Source organism: Helianthus annuus, chromosome 15, assembly GCF_002127325.2.
Source record: "Helianthus annuus cultivar XRQ/B chromosome 15, HanXRQr2.0-SUNRISE, whole genome shotgun sequence".
Taxonomy (NCBI): domain Eukaryota; kingdom Viridiplantae; phylum Streptophyta; class Magnoliopsida; order Asterales; family Asteraceae; genus Helianthus; species Helianthus annuus.
This window is the reverse complement of record NC_035447.2, coordinates 62745397-62768411: the sequence shown is the minus strand read 5'-3', so window position 1 is coordinate 62768411 and position 23015 is coordinate 62745397. Positions and strand designations below refer to the sequence as shown.

At 37.8% G+C, this 23015-nt stretch overlaps 2 protein-coding genes across 5 annotated transcripts; one reads left to right on the top strand and one right to left on the bottom strand.

The window, feature by feature from the left end:
• The first annotated feature begins 10895 nt into the window (after window positions 1-10895).
• Window positions 10896-12125, top strand: LOC110942775 (putative F-box protein At1g32420). The gene has a single exon (XM_022184540.1). The coding sequence runs from the start codon at window positions 10896-10898 to the stop codon at window positions 12123-12125; it is 1230 nt and encodes a 409-aa protein (XP_022040232.1).
• Window positions 12126-14326: 2201 nt separating this feature from the next.
• Window positions 14327-18007, bottom strand: LOC110940137 (putative F-box protein At3g52320). 4 transcript variants are annotated; one of them, XM_022181698.2, is made up of 5 exons: window positions 17643-18007; window positions 17524-17561; window positions 17368-17438; window positions 16727-17217; window positions 14327-16318 (listed from the first exon to the last, which is right to left on the bottom strand). In XM_022181698.2, the coding sequence occupies exon 5, from the start codon at window positions 15771-15773 to the stop codon at window positions 14670-14672; it is 1104 nt and encodes a 367-aa protein (XP_022037390.1). In that variant the 5' UTR covers window positions 15774-16318; window positions 16727-17217; window positions 17368-17438; window positions 17524-17561; window positions 17643-18007; the 3' UTR covers window positions 14327-14669. The 4 variants fall into 4 exon arrangements, with proteins under 4 accessions (XP_022037390.1, XP_022037388.1, XP_022037389.1 ...); XM_022181696.2 differs by having other exon boundaries at window positions 17524-18007; XM_022181697.2 differs by lacking the exon at window positions 17368-17438.
• Between the last annotated feature and the right edge of the window lie 5008 nt (window positions 18008-23015).

Genomic DNA, 23015 nt, shown 5'->3' with positions numbered 1-23015 from the left:
AGGTGGATGGGTCCCGGTTTGAGACGAAACCTTCAATCTGTTAAGTAAATCTAGTTAAGAACTTATCGTGCTTTTGGTGGATGGGCCTCGGTTTGAGGTGAAACCAAAAGCACAACTTTTGACCTGTTAATAACATAACTATCTTTTGACTTGTTTTCTATTACTTTGCATTACTTGGTGTAACCCTTAGCTTTGCAAAGAATTTCATACTGTTATCTCACAAAATATCCTGATTAGTATCCTCAGCAATATACTGTAAACTTTTTATTAGATAGAACTTACAAACACTACTTCAGCTTCGTAGAAAGTTTTTTGATGAATAACCACTTTTAAATGATCAAAATCCCAAACTATTACTAGTTTCAAACATCCTAATCAGTTATTCTGAAAAAGACTTTGAGAATATATCAGGATATTTGTCCTTTTTATAAAACATAATGTCATTAAAGTCCGCAAAGGAAAGATCATACCAGAAATAGGATATAAACCTATTACCAAACTTCAATCCCTTTGCAATTCTTCCCATAAAGATGTCCCCTGTGCAAGGTACTTAGTGCATTAGTTCCAAATCCTATCTCTTTAGCTTTTGCACCACCACCTTAATGGGAATGTCCCCTGCGTACAATTCCTTCAAATACTTTAGAAATCTTCTGAATGTTAGTTTTCATCGCTTAGGCAATTTTTCATGTTCCAGGGGCAAAACCCAAAGGTGTACTGGAGATAAAATCCTTATATCCTGGGGAAAATCCCAAATTTTCATGCGCTACAGGCGGGAGTGTATAAACTCCAAGTCTTAGAAAGGTGAAAACCTTTAAACCTTAGAGAGTATGAAAATACCCTTTCATGAGAGGGGGTGATCAATCCTCATATACCTTTAGGATTCAGGATATAGCCAATAGTGACGAAATTGTCAGCCACTTTTACATGGACTGGTCCCGCCACCTTGAACTATCCCCGAATAACTTGCGCTCCAGGCGGGGTGTTTAAACCCAATTCGGAAGAAAGGTGAATACCTTTAAACCTGTGAAGGGATCAGTATCCCTTAAACGTGAGAGGGGGGGTCAATCCTCTAGTCTTTCGAGTTATCCTGAGCACATATCCTGGAGCTACATCCTGAAACATGTCTTGCAAAACAATTGTAAACTAAGGTGGGTGTTAGCTTGGCTAACACCCCTCCGATGCTTAAGTCAGTATTGGGTTTCAAAGAATAAATTAAACCAAACATATTTAAAAAAGGTAGAATTCATACCATCCTGAGTTAGAAATTAAATTCTAAACTCACTTGAAATAGAGCTTGAGGTGTATAGCATTCCAGGACCTTGGTAGCATATCCCCCTCCATATTCTTGAGTCTGTATGCTCCTTTCCCTGCTTCTGATTCAACCTCGTATGGTCCTTCCCATTTTGGGGCTAGCTTGCCATCGGCAGGATTGGTAGTATTCTGAAAAGCCTTTCTTAGTACCCAATCTCCAACCTTAAACCTTCTGGTCCTAATGTTCTTCTTATATGCCCTGGATATTCTCTGTTGATATGCTGCCATCCTTAGCCTTGCCGCATCTCTTTTCTCATCTATAGTGTCTAACTCTTGACACAAGGCTTCAGGATTCTGCTCAGGATCACTTAGGGTTGATCTTACAGTGGGTATTGTCATTTCTGTCGGGATTACTGCCTCTGCTCCAAATACTAAGGAAAATGGAGTTTGCCCAGTAGCATTCTTCACAGTTGTCCTGTCAGCCCATAGGACAAATGGTAGTTCTTCTGCCCATCTTCCCTTCTTAGCCCCAAGTCTCTTTTTCAGATTGTTGACAATTATCTTGTTTGATGATTCTGCCTGCCCATTCGCTTGAGGATGTACTGGAGTAGATGTTATCATTTTGATCCCCCAACTCTTGCAGAAATCAGTGGTCCTCTTGCTTATAAACTGGGACCCATTATCACAAATGATTTCAGCTGGTACCCCGAACCTGGTCAGGATATTCCTTTTTATGAAGGACACTACTTCTTAGTCTCTAACTTGGACAAAGGCTTCAGCTTCAACCCATTTAGAGAAATAATCCGTCATTGCTAGCATAAAGACTTTTCCTCCCGGGGCCTTTGGTAATTTTCCTACTATATCCATCCCCCACTTCATAAATGGCCAAGGGGAAACAATAGGATATAACGGTTCAGCAGGCTGATGCAATATGTTACTATGTCTTTGGCATGCATCACATCTTCGAGCATACTCTGTGGCATCTTTTCTCATTGTTGGCCAATAATATCCTGTCCTTAATACTTTCGAAAATAATGACCTGCCCCCAGTGTGGTTACCACAATCCCCTTCATGTATATCCCGAAGTACTTCTTTGGCTTCAGTATCCTCCAAGCATCTCAAGTATGGTCCTGCAAGAGATTTCTTATATAAAATATTATTTATAATAGTGAATCGTGATACCTTCATCCTAAATGCTTTAGGATTTTCATCTTCGGGGATATGTCCTTCCTTTAGATATCTCAGAATTGGAGCTGTCCAGGACTTAGGATCCCTTTCAGGATACATCATTCCAGGATCTTGAATACTAGCTACTCCCTTATGCTGAGGATCCGTCGCAGGATACAGGATATGTAATATCGGTATCAGGGTCCCTTCTGGTATCCTGATTGATGATCCCAAGTTTGCCAATGCGTCTGCTTCGGCGTTATCCTCTCTTGGTACCTGTTCAAGTGTAAAAATATCGAAATATCCTGCTAATTTTTTTAAGAATACCGAGGTATTCAATTAGTTTCTCACCCTTGACTGCATAGGATCCATTAAAATGATTAGTAATTAACAAGGAATCAACATATACTTGCAAATTCTTGATATTCATATTCTTAGCCAATTCTAATCCTGCGATTAAAGCTTCATATTCTGCCTCATTGTTAGTAGCAGGGAATTCACATCTGACAGCCTGGGGTATTATGTCCCCCTGTGGCGATTTTAGTAGTATACCTAAACCTACACCCCTTACATTAGATGCACCATCAGTATATAATATCCAGGATTCTAAGTTCTCTCCTAGTTGTTGCACTTCTAGGTCTACTTCATTTTGAATATCACTACTGAAATCAGCCACAAAGTCTGCTAGAGCCTGAGACTTTATTGCATTTCTAGGTTCATATACTAAATCATAGGCACTTAATTTTACCGACCACTTAGCCATTCTACCCGACATCTCCGGTTTCCTAAGCACATTCTTAATAGGATAATTAGTTTTAACATGAATCCTATGTGTTTCAAAATAATGTCTAAGCTTTGTTGATGCCATTACTAGAGCCAATATTAGTTTTTCTAGGTGAGAATATCTAGTTTCAGCATTTAACAAACTTTTGCTAACATAATAAACAGGATACTGCTGACCTTCATGATCCTTTACGAGTACCGCACTTACTGCATTCCCTGATACTGCAAGATACAGGGATAATGGTTCACCATCTTCAGGCTTCATCAATAGAGGCGCGGTTGAGAGATACTGCTTCAAATCCCGTAGGGCTGCTTCATGCTTCTCGCCCCATTCAAATTTCTTATTCTTTTTCAGGATATCATAGAATTCTTTACACTTTTCCGAGGATCTTGAAATGAACCTATTCAGGGCTGCCACACGTCCTGTTAACCGCTGAACATCCTTCATGTTCGAGGGTGATTTTATATTCAAGATAGCTTTAATCTGCTCCGGGCTCGCCTCTATCCCTCTTTTTGTCACCATGTATCCAAGAAACTTTCCTGCCCCCACTCCGAAATGGCATTTAGCAGGATTCAGCTTCATGTTGTATTGATCCAGGATATCAAATGCTCCCTTGATATCCTGGAGGTGATCCTCAGCCTTTTTAGATTTCACCACCATATCATCGATATACACTTCCATGGTGTCCCCCAGTTTGTCTTTGAACATCATGTTCACCAATCTCTGGTACGTCGCACTTGCATTTTTTAAACCAAAAGGCATAGCAGTATAACAGTAAATACCTGTTGGTGTCATGAAAGCGGTATCCTCCTGGTCTGAAGGTTCCATTTGAATCTGCTGGAATCCTGAGGATGCATCCATGAAGGTTAACATTTCGTGGCCGGCAGTGGCGTCCACCATCGAGTCTATATGAGGCAGAGGGAATGGGTCTTTTGGACAAGCTTTGTTCAGGTCTGTGTAGCCTACACAGACTCTCCACTTCCCATTCTTCTTCTGAACCACTACCACATTTGCTAGCCATCTAGGGAATTTGACTTCTCTAATCATTCTAGACTTCAATAATCTTTCAACTTCCTCTTGGATAATTGCATTCCGTTCAGGGGCGAATTTCCTTCTCTTTTGTTGTATAGGCTTGTATGACCTGTCAATTCCAAGCTTGTGAGTAATAATGTCTTTTGATATACCTGTCATATCCTCATGCTTCCATGCGAATGTAGACATCTTGCATTTTAGAAAGTTAGTTAATTGTTCTTCAATATCCTGAGGGATATTGGTTCCTACGAGCACCGAGATATCAGGATTATCCTGGTCCAGGATTACTCTTTTCACATCCTGCTCCGAAGTCTCCACGATATCCTGGGCCCGCATCTTTAATTGCTATGCTGGACTTGGTTTGGCCGAGGATTTCATTGAGGATGAGTAACATTCTTTTGCTTCTTGCTGATCACTATCGATTTTGACAACTCCCCAAGGGGTAGGGATCTTAATGCATTGGTGATATGTTGATGGAACGGCCTTCATATCGTGAATCCACGGTCTTCCGAGGATGATGTTATAGCAGGATAGAGAATCCATCACACAGAAACGTTGCATCTTGTTGACTCCTTCGACATATACGGGCAGCTTTATCTCTCCCACTGTGTTCCTAGCTTCTCCACTGAAACCAAGGAGCACAGTAGACTTCGAAGTGATATCCATCGGAGATACATTCATTCTCTTCAGAGTCTCCAGTTGGATTATGTTGACGGAACTGCCGTTATCAACCAGTATTCTGCGTACAAAATGGTTAGCCACATATAACGTTATTACCAGAGCATCATGGTGAGGATCCTGGACAGTATCCCTGTCATCAGCGTCAAATGTGATCATTTTGTCAGTTGTGAGGGTAGTCATCTTGATAGGTTTGTCTCCCCTCTCAGCCTTAGCTTCTTTTGCATGTCTCTTTGCCGCTGAATACGAAGTCCCACAAATATCGGATCCTCCTGAAATAAAGTTGATTATCTTGGCATCCGGGGGAGGTGAGGCCGCTCGCTCAAGATCCTTTTCAGTATCCTGTCTTTTGTTCTTTTTTCTGCCCAAGAGATCTTTTAGATATCCCTTGCTTAGAAGATAGCTTATTTCCTTCCTCAAAGCAATGCAATCCTCCGTAACATGTCCAAAATCCTCATGGAAGGCACACCATTTGGATTTATCCTTCCAATCAGCTTTTTGTTGATTCTTCCGAGGCCACCTGGCTTTATCTCCCAGACCTTGCATAGCATACATTAGTTCAGGTATATTAACAGAAAAACAATATTCAGATAATTCAGGATATTCTTCAGGATCCTCGTCTTCAACAGCATTCACTCTTTTGTTATCATTTCTGGCATATGGCTTGGAGCGATATGGCTTATATGAGGACTCTGATTTCCTGTTAGTCGATTCGTACGATGAGGATGCATTCTTCCTCTCTTGCATTTTCTTGTCATCCTCCAATCTAATATATCTCAGAGCCCTGTTACGAGCCTCATCAAGATTCCTGCAGGGATTCATTACAAGATCCTGATAAAACTGAGAGTCATTTTGCAACCCCATCTTAAAGGCTTGCACAGCTGTTGCAACATCAAGATGTGGGATATCCAAGGATTCTCGACTGAATTTGTTCACATAATCCCTCAAGGATTCCTGAGGTCCTTGAGTTACCCTGTAAAGATCACTGGTTAGTTTTTCAAAACTCCGACTGCAAGAAAATTGACTATTAAATAAATTGACTAAGTGGGCAAATGATGTAATCGAATGCGGAGGAACATTTAACAGCCATTTCAAGGCTGATCCTGTCAAAGTAGAACCGAAACCCTTGCACAGGCAAGCTTCCTTGAGATCCGGAGGGATAGGGTTGATCTCCATCCTTTCCCTATACTGGGCAATATGCTCTTCAGGATCCGTGGTTCCATCGTAAAGCTTCATATTCGGAGTCTGAAATCTTTTCGGGATTTCAGCATCACATATAGGATGCACGAACCGAGATATCCTGTGGCTATCTTGGGATACTTCAGGAATTGGCTGCACCACTCCAGGTACACTGGATATCATATCCTTTAATTTCTGAAGCTCCTTGGATAATTCTGACGTTACAGTTGTATCCTGCAAAGATCCAACACTGTTAGTGGTAATAGTATTATTATTATTAGATACGTTACCAGTCGGAGGATTCTGCCCATATCCCGAAACATATCCTGAGCTCCTCACGGTAGACATCCTAACCGAGGAGGGTATTTCAGGAGTAGGATTCTGAGGGAGGCTGGGCACAATATTCCCCCTATTATCCTCAGTAAACACGGCTGAACTAAAGTTCAAAGCTCTGGGCTGTAATGGAGTGACGATATCCTCAGCAGGTCTGCTCGAGCCGGACTTCAAGAGTTGTATCTCCCTTAACAGCATCTGGTTTGTTTCTTGTTGCTGCCTCATTTGTTCCTGCACACTCCCAAATAAGGTTAGGATTTCATCATTAGAAGCCAAAATCAGAGCAGATCCCTGAACAGTCCGGGTAGGGATCACGTCCTGAGGTTGCGAAGAAGATTGCATCCTTGGAGGAGGTGGTGGAAGCACTGGACCAGTAGTAGCAGAAGCCATAGCAGACACAGTAGAGGAACTCATGTTTGATCTTGAGGCCATTATGGACAATGTGGTAAAAAGTTTTGAAAACAGAAAACTGATTAGCGATTTGATAAAGATTTTTAGTAAAGAGAGCACCACTTGCCCCACGGTGGGCGCCAAATTGTTTTGGTCAAAAATTACCTAAGCAATTTGGTGATCAAATTAGTTAAGTGAGGTAGTGTGCTGGAAAGTGTTGCTGAAAATGTGCTTGTTAAGTTGTTTATAAAATCAGTGTTCAGGATACGGCTCAAGATATTGAGCTGTATTATTGATCAAACAATGAGCAAAAAGTAAAGTAAATAACACGAGATGTACGAGGAAAGCCCTTGATCAATCTAGATCGCCGGCATAAAACCTCGGGAGCTGACAATCGCAGCTGCCTTATTCTTCTTATTGCTTCAAAAATCAGGATACAGTGCAGGATGTGGTGCGGATCGACTAAGTGTTACAATGTGATCTGAGTACAAGTGTAGTGATTGCTGTGAGCTAGAGAGCAAGAGTGTATGGAAGTGTTCGTGTAAAAAGTGTGTGCCTTAAACTGATCCACCACATCTATTTATAGTAAAGATAATATAACAAACTATCCTAAACTCCCGGGATCCAACGAATATTCCCACTTGAACGTTGAGGACCAAGTCTTTCGGCTTCAACGGCTTCCTCATAACAAATTCGCCCGAGTCTTTAGGAGAAGAAGTCCTGATGACCGTTAGTAGCTTATAACCATTAACCTGCACGCGTTTAATTTACTCAACCTCAGGATATCGCCCGGGATGTTAGCAATATCCTCGTCCAGCATCCTGGTCATAAATAAACAATTACAAGCGGGATATTAGTCAGGATATGTATACTCAGAAAATGACCCATAATAATATATATATGGAAAAAGTGTATCGTACAATATGCCTTAACGTACGTTGCGTACGCGATGGCAAAATCGCACGTTATGTTACAAAAAAATGAAATTTGCATGTTTCAAAAAAAAAAAGAAAAGAAAACTGAAAATCGCATGTAAAAAAAGAGAAATCACATGTACAAAAAAAAGTAGAATCGCATGTAAAAAATGAAATCGTATGTTATAAACCAAATTTCGCATGTTGATACTGGATTACGTACGCAGCGTACGTTAAGGCATTTTGTACGATAACCGGTCTATATATATATAATAAAAACTCCTATAAGTTGTGAGAACTTAGAGAACTCTTCAAAAGATAATTTTATTGTAATTAAATCTCCAGCTTTAATTGCTAACATTTTACATGGACATGTTTTTAAAGGTAAGTATCATCGTCTAATGTTAGGTTGATAGCGTCTAGAAGTTGTACGCTTTTATGAATTTAGCAACCAATTTTTAACAAAATGGTACGTTCTTAGTACTAGGGATGTAAATGAACCAAACGTTTAGCAAACCATTTGACTGGAAGTTTATTTACGTTCGTTCGTTTAATAAATGAACGAACATGAACAGAGGTCACGTTTGTTCGATTGTGTTCGTAACGTTCAGTAACGTGTTCATGAACACTCATTCATGTTTACTTATTTATGTGGTTCAAGATAAACTTTTGTACTTTAATTTTATCTAACTTTTTTGTACTTTTTAATTTTTATTTATTATATTAACCTAACAATTAAAATATGAAACCATATTCTCACTTTGTTTATGCATCATTCTTTTTTCCTTCCTTAATATTTACATCGACCTCCATTCTACGATTATAGCTTCGTGTTTATCGTTGCTCCCTCTGTCATTCACCTCTAGCTTCCATCGCTTTCGGCGATTTTAGTTTGTGAACACGTTCATTTCCTTAATGAATGACAACGAACATATTATCTTGTTCGTTAAGTTTTCATGAACCGTTAGTGAACACATTTTTTCCTTAACGAGCGAACACGAACAAGACGTTGTTGGTCTTCGTTCGGTTCGTTTACAACCCTGCTTAATACTATAGTCAGGCTCAAATTCAGTGCACATTTTACCGAAAGAAAGATGCAATAGTGGGAGACGGCCAAAGTAAGCACTTTACAATAGGGATGAGATCCGAATTGGTATCATATCGTACAGTACACATGTCAAAATTTAGCTAAAATCAGAATCGAATATCGTATTTGATAGCAATACGATTGTATGGTACGGTAGTATTAAAAGTCCCAAAGAGAGACCATACCGTTAAAAGCCCCGAACTAAGGGTGTACGGGGCGTTCTCGGGGAGGGCGTTCGGTGAGGGTAGTCCCCGATCGGGAACACCGCCGCCATCAATGCGGGGTCCCGATTCGGGGGGTGATTTGGGTGTGGGTTCACCGCTTGGTTTGGCGCTTTGTTCGAGATTAGACCGTTGAATAACGGTCGATTTTGATTAAAAAAAATCAATTTTTTTAAACAATATATATCAACCAACCTAAATCATTTTTTTTACCACCACTCTCAAACCCACACCAAAAATCTCAAACTCAAATCTTTCAAACACAAAATGGATTCCAAGCTTCCGTTTCTTTCTACCCTACCCGACTTTCCCGACGATGGAGATGCATCGTCAAGCGATAGTAGCTTAATTTTCTTCCAAAATCTCATCCAACAAGCGGAGCTACTAGACACGGCATCGTCTAGTAAAAAAAATTATGTCCGTCGAGATCGTGTGGGGGGCCACGAGACACTCATGGCCGATTATTTTGATGAAAATCCAAAATTTAATGAAGATACTTTTCGTCACAGGTTTCGTATGTCCAAGTCGGGGGGGGGGGGGGGGTTAGTGCACGGACCTCCCGGCCGCCGGAGTATTTCAACTCACGCAAGCTAGCTTAGCCCCATAGCTGCCTGGCGGTGATTATCCCACCCGGAATTCAATACTTGGGGTTGCCAAGGCTCGAACCCGGGGCTCTACTGAAAGAAGGGATGAGGCTGGCCAACTGGGACACCCCAGTTGGTTGTATGTCCAAGTCTTTGTTCCTAAAAATTGTTAGTGACGTGGAAGCGTATGACGACTGGTTTCAAGAAAGGCTTAGACGGGAGAATGAAGAAAAGTTTTACACCGTTGCAAAAGGTTACTTCGGCAATTAAACAACTTGCAACCGGTAACCCACCAGACGAGGGGGACGAGTATTTAAATATGTCTGAAAGGACCTCTCGTGAGTGCCTTGAATATTTCTGCGAGACGGTATGTAAAAGGTATGGCGGTGAATTCCTACGTAGAACAACGAGCCTTGGATTTGGCATGCTTTTTGTGGGCCAGCGGGTTCACAAAACGACATCAACGTGTTGCAACAATCTCCGTTATTTCTTGCTCAACGAAACGGAACGGCGCCAAATTGTCCATTTCAAGTGAACAACCACTTATACAAACGCGGGTATTATCTTACTGATGGGATCTACCCTACCTGGTCCGTGTTTGTGAAGTCTTTTCCATATCCACACGACCCGAATGAAAAAAAGTTCAAGAGGCAACACGAGGCCGCAAGAAAAGATGTGGAACGGGCGTTTGGTGTGTTAAAGTCGAAGTGGGGAATACTAAATCGTCCAATGCGTTCGAAAACGGTGAGAAAGATAAGGTCCATCGTGTATACGTGCCTTATTTTACACAACATGATTATAAAAGACGACGGAAGGGCGATAGCACCGGTACATATTCAAGATCCTCCAGTCGAACCCGTCTTCGATGATACAGCCTATACGGAGCTCATTGACGAAGACACGCATTGGAGGCTAAAACACGATCTCGTTGAGCATCTCGGAAGTTTAGATTTGCCTCAACTTGAAGTTGATTCGGACGACGAGTAGTTTGTTTTTATATTTTTCTAGTTTGAATTTATTTTTATATTTTTGGTTGGTTATGTGTAAGAGGGGGGACTCACCTATTAGGTGAGCACCCCTTACACCCTAATACCATCACGTTAAGCACTAAACCGGTACCGTCCTACTTTCCTTGGTTATAAATAAACAACATTAATAATAACATAAAATACGTTCGGCCAGAATTCCCAGATCTTCAGTTTCTTCTGTTGTAAACCCTAAAATTCAAATCAAACATCATCATCATCATCATCATACATAATCAAAATCAAAAGAATGTCAGACAACATTCCGTTTGAAATTCAATTGGAAATCATGAAACGGCTTCCTGTGAAGTCGTTGATTCAGTTCCGGTCGGTCTCGAAAACATGGAAATCTCTGATCGGCAGCTCTCGTTTCATTACCGAATACAGCAGCCAACAGCAACATCTACTTGTAAGGTATTCTGATTCAGTCGAATCCATAATCCATACAAAAAGTCCCAATAGAAGTTTACTAACACGGCTCTTCCGTCGCTCTACTGCTCGGGTTCCAGTTCCTCTTTTTGAGCATAAATATGTTTCAGTTGTTGATGATGATCATCATCAACACAAAGTTTCCATGACTCATGTCCCTGTATCTGTTAAGATGCTTATATATCCTAGGTTAATCAGCATTTCTCACGGCTTGGTGTGTTTGTACAGCCCGAGTACTCATGTGGCCTATCTTTGGAATATTTCAATTAGGAAAATTGCTGCTGTTGTTGTGCCTGCTTCGGCGAACGAGTGGGGGGAGGAATATCAAACAGCTCTAGGTTTCGGGGTTTGTCGTGAGACTAGCGATCCTAAGATTGTCAAGATTAGATATGTTGATCCCTTATTGTCGAGTGAGCTCATGACGGCACATCTTACTGGCATCCGCATCCCCATAGACCCCATCTCCTCTCAGGTTGAGGTTTTTACTTTAAGCACAGGGGCTTGGAGAAGTCCATATGGCGTCAATCTCCCTAGAAACTCAATCTCTTTTTATCTACGCGACGAGCTAGTAATAGATGGAGTTTTTTATTGGCTTGCCACTGAATGGATTGTTACCAGGTTGATTGTTTCATTTGATATGACAACTGAAGAATTTATAGAAATTACCTTACCAGATGGTTTATCAAACATTAATAATCAAATTTCCATGTCTAATCTAAGGGACTCTCTTGTTGTGTATGGATACGATCATCGGGTCATTAATAAGGATTTCTGTGTATGGACGATGGGGGGTGGTGTTTTTACAAAGTTATTCACGATTACGCTAAATGGAAATGCTATGCTAAGGGGGTTTCGGAAGAGTGGTGAACCTATCATTGCTATTCCAGAAGAAGGAAAACGCGGACGACTTGCCGTTGTTTACGAGCCTTACTCAAATCACGTCGATAATCTTCGGATTGATGGATTACCCTTCTCATTTAAAGTGTATCCCTACATTGAGACACTATATCTTCTTGATCATCCATATATTATGGTTTATAATGCCATTTGAAAGTGGAAAATACAAGATGACCCTCAAGTTTCAAGAACCATTTGGTTTTGTCACCTCCTAATGGGTATGCTCTTTAGTCACCGTTTAAGAACTGAATGTAGGTTATTCTAGGTTCAATTTCAATTTTCGATTTAACCGCAAAGTCTTTTGCTTCTAGCTAGGTTATTCTAGGTTCAATTTCACAAATAACACCATTTCTGATTGTTCTGTATTTTATCCTTTGTATCTTAGGAAGTTTAGCCTTTCTTTTTTAATTTTTCTGGTTATATGTCCCGGTTTGAATCTGACCCGTATGACCAGATCTGCTATTTTGACGTGGCGTTATGTGTAGGGGGGCTGCATACACCATGGAGAAATACGAATGGATAAACTATTGTTATTACGTTATTAAAATCCACCCTCGGTTTTACATTTTTTAGCACAAAATGATGTTTTTGTCAACTATGCCTCGTTCTTCTTTGTCGATTATGCCTTGTAATTGTTCTTGTGACTCATGTCGGTAGCCTCTTTGTAATATGTATGATATGGTTGTCTAATACAAGTTTTAGCTTGCTATTTTGACCCGTTTAATATAGTGAATTAATATTAAGCAAGTCAAACGGGTCAACGTATAATGATTTTCTTGGACTAATTGTACCTGTTGGTAATTCATTCACTTGTACCTTGTACATGATATATACAAACAATCAACAACACAAAGCATAAGAAGAAAAAATAGCCGACTCCAACAAATTAAAGTAGAACCCCACAACAGAAAATCAACCACAGCAAGCCGCAAGCCTGGAAAAGAGTTTTGCAAAAATAAAAACACATGAAATCAGAATTTATCATTATGGAAATTAAATTCAAAAGGTAGACACTTGAATGGGGTTCAGTTTCAGTTTCAAATCGAGAACCCGATTTAACAAAATAAAATAACTGCAGACTTCGTAGAGTTTATCAGTTGAATCTGGTTTGAAAATCCGAAATTTGAACCCTACCAAATCCGAATTTGAATTCAGGTTATTACGATTAGGTCCTCAAATGAACCAATTGTGTTTCAAATTGTCTGAATCAAAAGGAGAGCCCATTCTGACCCGCTCCACCATTTAACTCTACCAATCCATTCCTGGCCCGGCTACTATTTTGATCTCTTTAGTTGAGCCCAGGATGACCATGAAAAAAAAACTACTTGTGTCCAAAATAACGCATCATGTTATAAGAAAACACCCAACATGACCCGAAATTTGATGGATGGGCTCCTTTTGACAGGTCTATCCTTAATGATTTTCTACATTGACCCAGATTACATCCATATCAATCCTGCAAAATTGAGTTTGAGTTTCCGAATTCATGACCATTTTAGTTAAAAATAGTGGACTTTACAGACACTTAAGCCCAAAAGGGTAGGCATATGAAATAACAAACTGAGAAACTACCTCAAGTTGCCCAGAAGGGTAGGCTTTACGTACCCTTTATAATGGCAATGGCGACACGGTAAAATGCCACAATTGGTAATTGCTAGTCGTTGGTACAATCAGGTCAAAGATGGACATATGGGTCAGCTTCAACAGACGGGTTCGCATCAACGTGACCCATGTTCTTTATTTCTATATGTTTATCTCCTGTAAGTTTAGTTTTCAATTATGGATGGTTATTTTATGCTTTTCTAGTAGAACTCAGTTTGTTTTTTCCCTGATATATTTAAATTTCATCGTAAGATTAATGTTTAGACCGCCCTACAGATTAATCGAGTGGTGTTTCTGTATCTCGGGTGACCTGTCGTTTTATCCGTTTCTTTAAGTTCTACTTTTACATGAAATAGATGTGGAAGTCATCCAAACAAATGTGAAATTAATATCTAAAAGAACAGGTGTATCAAGACTCCTACCAATTCAGATCAATAATCTGCATGTATGGGAATTTTGCAATAAGCCATAATGAGTCAGAATACTAAAACTTTTCTTCAACACAAGATGGATCATAAATGCATCACATTACTTAGTAACCATAGAATTATGCACGCACGACATAATCACTTTAATTTTTTTACATCAAAGTGCAGGACGTATTTTTGTACAATAAAATAGACTTTGTAATAAGAAATTCTGCCCTTGGCTCTATAGCCTAGTAGCATCTTGGGGGTGGGATAAAGCTTTGGGACCAATAGGTCCTGGGTTCGATTCCCACAAGGGGGTTTTCCCATATTTATTGGGTTTCCTCCTGAATTGATGTATAGGCATTATGCCTAGTGGAGATGGATATGATCGGGTGGTTCCGCTGATGGCACGATGATACTCCAATGGTCCGTCAGTGATCCAAATTTGCCGTTCAAAAAAAAATCTCTCAAATAATATAAGTTAACAAGATATTATAAGAAAAATATGGAGATTTCCTTTTGGGAAAGATAGACATTTGAAATAAAAAGACGAGTTCTTTTCACTCAACCATTCCAAAACTTGATATTAAACCTTGAATGACCTACATTCAGCACTTGCAACATGAGGTGGTTGAAGGTCATACGGATTAATAAGTGACGAAACCAAATCCACCTTGTATTGCACCTCAATCGCTATACCTTGCTCTATCTGGTTGACCATACAGAAATAGTGTTTCCGTGTAGGGATACACTTTAAATGAGCAATCTTCTCCAGCAATCCCAAGATAATCGATGTGTTTTGAGTAAGGCTCGTAAACAGCCATCCCATATCCATGTTCTCCTCGAATAGCAACTATAGGCTCACCACTCTTCCGAAACCCCCTTGGTGTAGCATCTTCATTTGGTGTGATCGTGAATAGCTTTGTAAAGGAGTTTGACACACCACCCCTCATCGCCCATACACATAAACCCCTATAAATGGCATGTTTATCGCATCCACACACAACAAGAGAGTTCCCTAGATACGACATGGAAATACGATTCCAATGAGTTTGTGATAAATCATCTGGTAAGGTTATTTCTCTGAATTCTTCACTTGTCATATCAAATGAAACAATCAACATGGTGTTGCTATTAGTAGCAAGCCAATAAAAAACTCCATCTATAACTACCTCATCATCGTGATAATAATGAAATGATGTTCTAGGGAGATTGCTGCCAAATGGACTTCTCCAAGCCCCCGTACTTAACGTAAAAACCTCAACCTGCGAAGGTATGTAAGTAGCATTGATATCCACACTCCTCCACCAGCCAATATATCTAATCTTGACAATCTTAGGGTCATTAGTCTCACGACAAACCCCAAAACCTATAGCTGTTTTATATGCATTACTTGCAGGTACAACAACAGCAACTGATTTTCTAAGTGCAATATTCCAAATAACAGCCGTGCGAGTACTATCGCAGTAGAAACACACCAAGCCATGACAACTGCTGATTATCCTAGGATGATGTTCAAGCATCTTCTTAACAGACACAGGGACAGTTAGGAAAACTTTCTGTTGAGGAAAAGTATGATCATCAACAATTGAAACATACTTTTGCTCATAATCATTATCATAATAACTTACAAGCAGATGTTGCTGTTGGCTGCTATGATGTTCAATGAAATCAGAACTATCGATCAGAGACTTCCATGATTTGCAGATGGATCGAAGTCGAAGCAATGATTTCACAGGAAGCGTGTTGATGATTTTCGATTGGATTTCCAAAGGTATGTGGTCTGACATTGCGATTTTGACTATTACAAATTTCTAGGGTTTACGTGATATTAGGGTTTAAGAGTTATGAAATACCCATATACGTGTGTTTATTTTCCAATTAATTTTAATTTTTAGTAAATTAACTGGAAGTCATCATTTGGGCCTAATTCGATCCTATTTTCCAACTAGTTCTATACCCGTCCGGTGGACGGGAATTATTAGGGTATAATAAAATAAATATTTTATTTACATTTTTATAAAAATATTTTTTGTTTACAACCAAGCAAAATGTGTGGGACTTCAGATATATATATAAAAAAAACTAAATAACCACAAAGAGCTGAAGTAACCTTACGAGCTTCATATAGAGTACGTTAACGACAAGAGCATAAGCAGGCATGATCATACTACGATCTAACAAATTCCCGTATTCCTTTGTAAATTCATCTTTCGCCTCCATTGTTTGTGTGACCATACAAGAGGACAAGTAAGGAACACAAGAATACTACAAATTGATCCCTCCCACCATTGATAAGTGGCTGAAGCATTAATCTCATCCACAAATCCATAACCTGAAAGCCAAAGTTGTAATATTATTTGAAGTGTAACCAAAAAAAAAAAAAGATGTACTACAGAGTAAATTTCAACATTTAATATGGCATAAAGTTCAAGAAGGCAGATCCCAATGCTAGCTTCAAGAATTAAGAATAATTCACCTCAAGTTAAAAGTAAAAGAAATTCCACTGCTTGTAAGTTTTAATTAATAGCATAAAAATATATCCTATAAGATACGCCATATGTGTCAAGACTTCAAATAGATTCACAAAAGACTGACTATCAAGTCAATCCAAAGTAAGTAATACAGGTTAATCAGTATGTAAGGTAACCGTATTCAGAGGAGCCCAATAATCCACAAATAACACTGGAATTTTCCGTAGATTTAGACATAAATTATCAAATCCAGCAACAAATAGAATTACCTTCATTGATGTCGAATGATTGGGATATTTATACTGCTTCCCATTTGCCAAATCTGAGCTAAAACGGGGATATGTTTTCATCATGCGGGTTGATGACGTCATGCCAATGTGGTTGGGCATAATACCAAATTCCCTTCACATTGAGAACCTTTTGCTTTATCTTTGGCAATTTGTATCCCTTTTTGCATTCTATTCCCATTCCCCCATTATATACCAGTTCTTATTCCCACTCCCCTTAGCATCCCTTGTTCTTGTGCATAAACAGGTGGCAAACCGAACCCGTTTCTCACGGTAAGTGTCAGCAATGCATCATCATACATGATGATTAAGAATCATCAGTTAAGTTTTGAAACAAAATCAATCATATGTTATACTAATGATCCAATTCATCAAACTAAACACACAATGATGAAAAGATAACATGATGTGCATCAAGAAACATGTACCTGTACTTACATTTGGAGCCGGTTCAAATATTCAATGGCTTCATCCTACATTAAAGCCTTATGCAAGTTAGAACCGAAAAATACTCGGACCAAAAAAACACCTAATAATATCCAGATCCCAAATTGTTCATTAAAAAAATATTGTATTTACTTAAGCTTCTAATTATCAAGATAAAAAATTATGTATGTGCAAACCTGATATTCCAGCTTCTAATTATCAAACCAGCAAGGAAGCACTTAATTGATTTCATCATCTCAAAATGAGACTACCATAAATAGAAAGTATTGTGTGTGTACTTCAATAATTAGGGAAAAATAAAATGAAGAACAAAAAGAAAATCAAAATCTAACCTTTAGGTTAAGTTTCTCGTACTTCATCTACCAACCACCTACATCAAAATCAATATTAGCATATGTTATCTTGAAAGTGATCAGAGAATTCTTCTGATTGTTATCTTCTTTTGGTATACTTTCGGATATTTTGAACCGAGAGGAAGATCTATGGCCATTCCCGATGTTCAACAGTCTCTCCATGGGCGGTCGTCATTATCCCCTATGAAGCAAAAGCCAATGAAGAACGGCACCGATCTCTACGGTTACGGTGAGAGTTCAGAGTATGGGAGAGGAATGATTGGGAAAATGGGTGATGCATTAATTGATTGGGAATTTATAGGGATGGTTTTAGGCGCCCAAGGTTGGAGAGCGCTGCGAACTGCCGATAACTGCCGATTCAAAATGAAAAACCATCAAAAAAAACTGCAGAGCCGATGACCAGTTGAAAGAAGGAGAAACCGTAAAATAACCTCTGCTTCTAGAAAGTCAAAGTGAACAAAAAAACCTCCCCTTCTTTTTCTGAATTATAAGGGTCAGGATTTAATTTAATCTTCATCCAATGGCTAAGATTGCATTTTGTTCCCTTTGACTTTAAGGGGAACATAAGAATATATAATTAATTTTAATCTTTTAAAATATATTAATTGGATCCTATTTTTAGGGTTGTAAACGAACCAAACGTTCAGCAAACAGTTCGTGAACTGTTTGGCGGGAAGTTCGTTTATGTTCGTTCGATTAGCTTAACGAACAAACACGAACAAAAAATTTTGTTCGGTTAGCTTAGGGAACGAACACGAACACAGGTCTCGTTCGTTCAACTGCGTTCGTGAACGTTCGGTAATATGTTCGGTTACGTTTGTTCGTGTTCGTTTGATTATATTAAAAAATAATAAATAATAAACCTTTTATCAAAACATATTGAAAACTTGAAACCCTATTTTTTCTAAGTTAGCTAAAATTTAGACATTTGAAGACATTTTTTTGGATAATTTTGTCTAAGTTAATTAAATTTAATTTATTGTTTGGTGGAGTAGTAGACTTCTTGTGTTTTGATTTATCATTTAATGGTCGTATTTAACTACTTATATCTAATGTTAAAGGATAAGACCACCCTTAGTGGTTTAGAAAAATAATGCCCCCACCATGGGGCATGATCTGACACGTGTCATCCCAGTCAGCATGGGGCGTTATTGCAAAAGTGGCGTAGTGGGAATAATGCCTAATAATGCCCCTTCCAATCATTAAACAAAAAAAAAACAAACTATTTTCTCATTGGTGGGTCAAACCCAGTCAAACCTTCCTTCTTCCAATTTAGGCGTTTTAGTTAGGGGTATTGGATTTTAATAATCCCAAGTTTCACTGATTGGCCGGTAATAATCCCAACTTCAAAAATTGCCTACAACAGTCCCAACTTGTAAGATTTTGGCCACCGATGATCCTTGTCTAACTGGGTTATAACCCAGTTAGTTTTTTGAAGTTTTGAGCGGCGGAGAAGGTCACTAGAGGTTGGAGATGACAAGTGGTGGTCTCCTTTGGTGGTTTCAGGGGTAAAGAAGGTCGTCGGAATAAGTTGCAGGTCACCGGAGTTGCGTAGATGGTGGAAATTTTAAACTTTTGAGAAGCGGAGAAGATTACAGGAGGTCGGAGATGATTGGTGGTGGTCTCGTTTGGTGGTTTCATGGGTAAAACGGGTCGCCTGAATAAGTTGCAGGTCACCAGCCCAACAAGGTTATAACCCAGTTAGACAAGGATCATTGGTGGCCAAAATCTTACAAGTTGGGACTGTTGTAGGCAATTTTTAAAGTTGGGATTATTACCGGCCAATTAGTGAAACTTGAGATTATTAAAATCCAATACCCCTTTTAATTATAATGCCCAAGCAATTTTTTTTCAAAAATAATGCCCCATAATGCCCTATGTAATGGGGGAGTGGGCGTTTTTTTTTTTTTTTTTTTTGAAAATAATGCCCCATTACACATGGTCTAACAATGCTTTTATATTTTATTTTCAAGTTAAATGTTCGTTTACATTCGTTTTCATTTGCTTGCGTTTATTTGTGTTCGAGACTAGTGTTCACGAACTGTTCGTGAACAACTGACTTTCCTTAACGAATGAACACGAACATAAATTTATGTTCGGCATGCGTTCGTGAACAGTTCGCTAACATGTTAATTTCCTTAACGAACGAACACGAACATGGCCTTATTCGTGTTCGTTCGGTTTGTTTGCAGCCCTACCTATTTTCAGATTCATTTTAGTCTTTTAAAATAAATTAATTGGAAGTCATAATTTGGGTCTACTTTAACTCAATCCAAATAAGTAAAGGCACGAACGATAGATCTAAGTCGGTCTCTTTTGAAAGATTATGTACTTATCACTTTTGAAGATATATGGTATTCTAACAAATATCTAACTAGGTCTGTAAATGAACTGAATGTTCATAAACTGTTCATAAACTTGTTCGGCGGAAAAGTTCGTTTATGTTCATTTATTTAATCTTCCTATACTAATAAACAAAAATCTTTTTTGGACACGTGTCACTTCGCACTTTCAGGTGCTTTCTCACCTTATTTTCCTATTTATCTCTTATATTAAATAATAATAATAATAATAATAATAATTTTAACAGAAAATTAGATAAAAATAAATAATAATTTTAAACAGAAAATTAGATAAGGATAAATATTTGTTTTTTCAATAAATAATTTTAAACAAAAATTTAGATAAGAATAAACGTTTATTTTTTTATATAATCATAAAATTATATCTCGAATATTATGAGTAAATATATATATATACTTTGGAGTTCGATGATTTAAACTATGATAAATTAGGAATCAAACGTTCCCATATGATATATACTTAATAATTGTAATGTTGTTTTTATTTAAAGATGCATTTTCTTATTATTTAGTATATAAATTATTTATGCAACCCGTGTGATACACGGCGTTTTAACCTAGTAAATGAACGAACATGAACACACCTTGCGTACGTTCATTTATGTTCATGAACATTCATTTATGTTCGTGAACGTTCGCTTAATTTATGTTTGTTTATGTTCGTTTAATTTTTAGTAAATACATAAATAGTTATATTTATATAAATATTAGGTTTTCTAACTACTTATATAAATATAACTAATTAGTATATCTATGAACCCTAATTTAGATGTATTTTCGGATGAATCAAATATATTAGACTTGTTTGTTCAATCATGTTGATTTATTTTATGTTTATTCAAATCTGTTCACTTAATTTTTTTTGTTTATGTTCGTTTGTGTTCGTTAATGTTCGTGAACTGTTCGTTTAGGCTTTAAACGAACAAACATAAACGAACACGAACATGCTCGATTTCTTAGTGAATGAACACGAACAAAACAAGTGTATTATATGTTCGTGTTCATGTTCGGTTAAAGTTAAATGAACGAACACGAACATGCCCGCTTCATTTACAGGCCTAATCTTAAGTTTGGCAAAATGGATTGGGAGTTGTAACACCCCAAAAAAATGGGTTTGGTAATCAAACCACGTTATTAGTGACGACGGGTAAAATACCGTTAGTGGTAAAAAAATTAATTAACCCGGTTAATATTAGGATTAGGATTTAAATAAATAAATTTGATATGAATTAAAAGAGAATAAATACTTTGAGGAAAACAAAGTATATAGAGAAGGCCCGAGCTAACGGGACTTAAAATATAACGGGCTACGACTACCCCGAACTCACTAAGTTAAACTAGCAAAGTTTAACCTAGTTAACAAAACAAAGTATTGTTGAAAATAAGTAGGTTGTAGCCTACTTACTAGTTATCAAAACTTAAGGGGTCAAAGGTGGAATAATCTAAAAGATTATTTACTAAAATAAAAAACGAAACACACACACACCTAGTGTGTTCATGAACGACCAGGAGAAGGCTCTAAAGAGAGGCAAAACCCTAACTCCAACAAATCAACAAATTGAAGCTCAAATCAAGACCCAAATCGATGCATGAACACATATAAATGATCACCTAGTCGTGGGGATCACAAGGTATGTCGAATTTTAAGATTTGGTGATACTTTGAGATTATGATGAACAATCATAATCGAAATTCTGGAATGAATATTGAATCTATGAGTGCTATTGTGTTGAAATCTTTGTTTAGAAACAAAGCCTAGTTGAAAACTTGGAGAATTAGTGTTAAAACTAGGGATTTGATAATTAACCTATTATGTGCTAAGTGGGTTTTGATTATGTAGTGAAGATGATGGTTTACACATGTTTAAAATCATCATAGTTGCTAGTAGAAACAAGATACTTGAACAATTTGCAAGTTTGAGTGTTGAACATACATGACTTGAGATGGGTTTTTATGATATGATGATGTTAATGTCAAACTTGTGATTAGAATCATCATATTAGTTAGTAAGACAAAGTACTTGAACAATTTAGGTGTTTGGGTACATAAATCATATTTACCATGAAATGGGTTTTTATATGATATAAAAGAATTGATGTTAAGATCGTGATATAGATGCTTGAAATCATGTTACCTAGTAGTTACTGTGTAAAAATTTGATTTCGTTAAGCATTCGGATGAAATGCCTAAGTGAAATTCAATAAACCAAATGTGCATTGAATAAGTTGATAAGTCGATTGACTTTAAAAAAAAAGTCAAACCGACCAAGTATATGATCAAATGATAAAATTTGATATAAGAAAAGTAGGATGGAATAGTCGTAAATGACTATGACTAACCCAACCGTCTTACGAATTACAATGATAGTTTGACGCATGGCAAGCTAGGTGAAAGCTTGGGGAAGGAAGCGGGTCAAACGAATCAAGAACGAAGGAAAAGCATAATTCAGATGCAAAGTAAGTATATCTTACACTAGTCATATATTTTTTTTAGAGTACGTAAAGGACAAATATCTAATTGAGATATGGTGTTCCGGCGTGTAGTCCTACGGAACAAAATAATCAAATATGATAAGAAACCATAGTGATGGTTAGAAATGAGTTAAAATTGGTTATTCGATCATTTTCTGACGAATGAAACATGTACTTTTAATGGTTATCAAATAAGGTAAATTATAATCAAATTGGTAAATTGACAATATTTGACAAATTGGCGATGGTAATTGGTCATTTAGACCAAACGAGTCAAAAGGGTGAAATTATCCCCCTTTGACGGTATTGACTAATGGGTTGTCAAGTTGTATGATTTTAGGAAATAAATAGCACATGGATACTTACATCGCTATCATTTAACGGCCACTAAGGAAAGGTATTGAAACGGGTCAATATATTGACCCGAGCCAGGTATGTATAATGATACAACTCATCATGTAGAATTTGGAGTTCTACAAGAGTTAGACAAGGTTAAAATATAGATATTTGGTAATCTCTTAGGTAAACCGAATAAATTGAGTTATGATTAAGGTATTTTAGAAACATATTGATTTCTAAACAAGAATATAGTTAAAAGGTCGTAAATTGGAATCAAACATGTACTAATAGTCCTTCG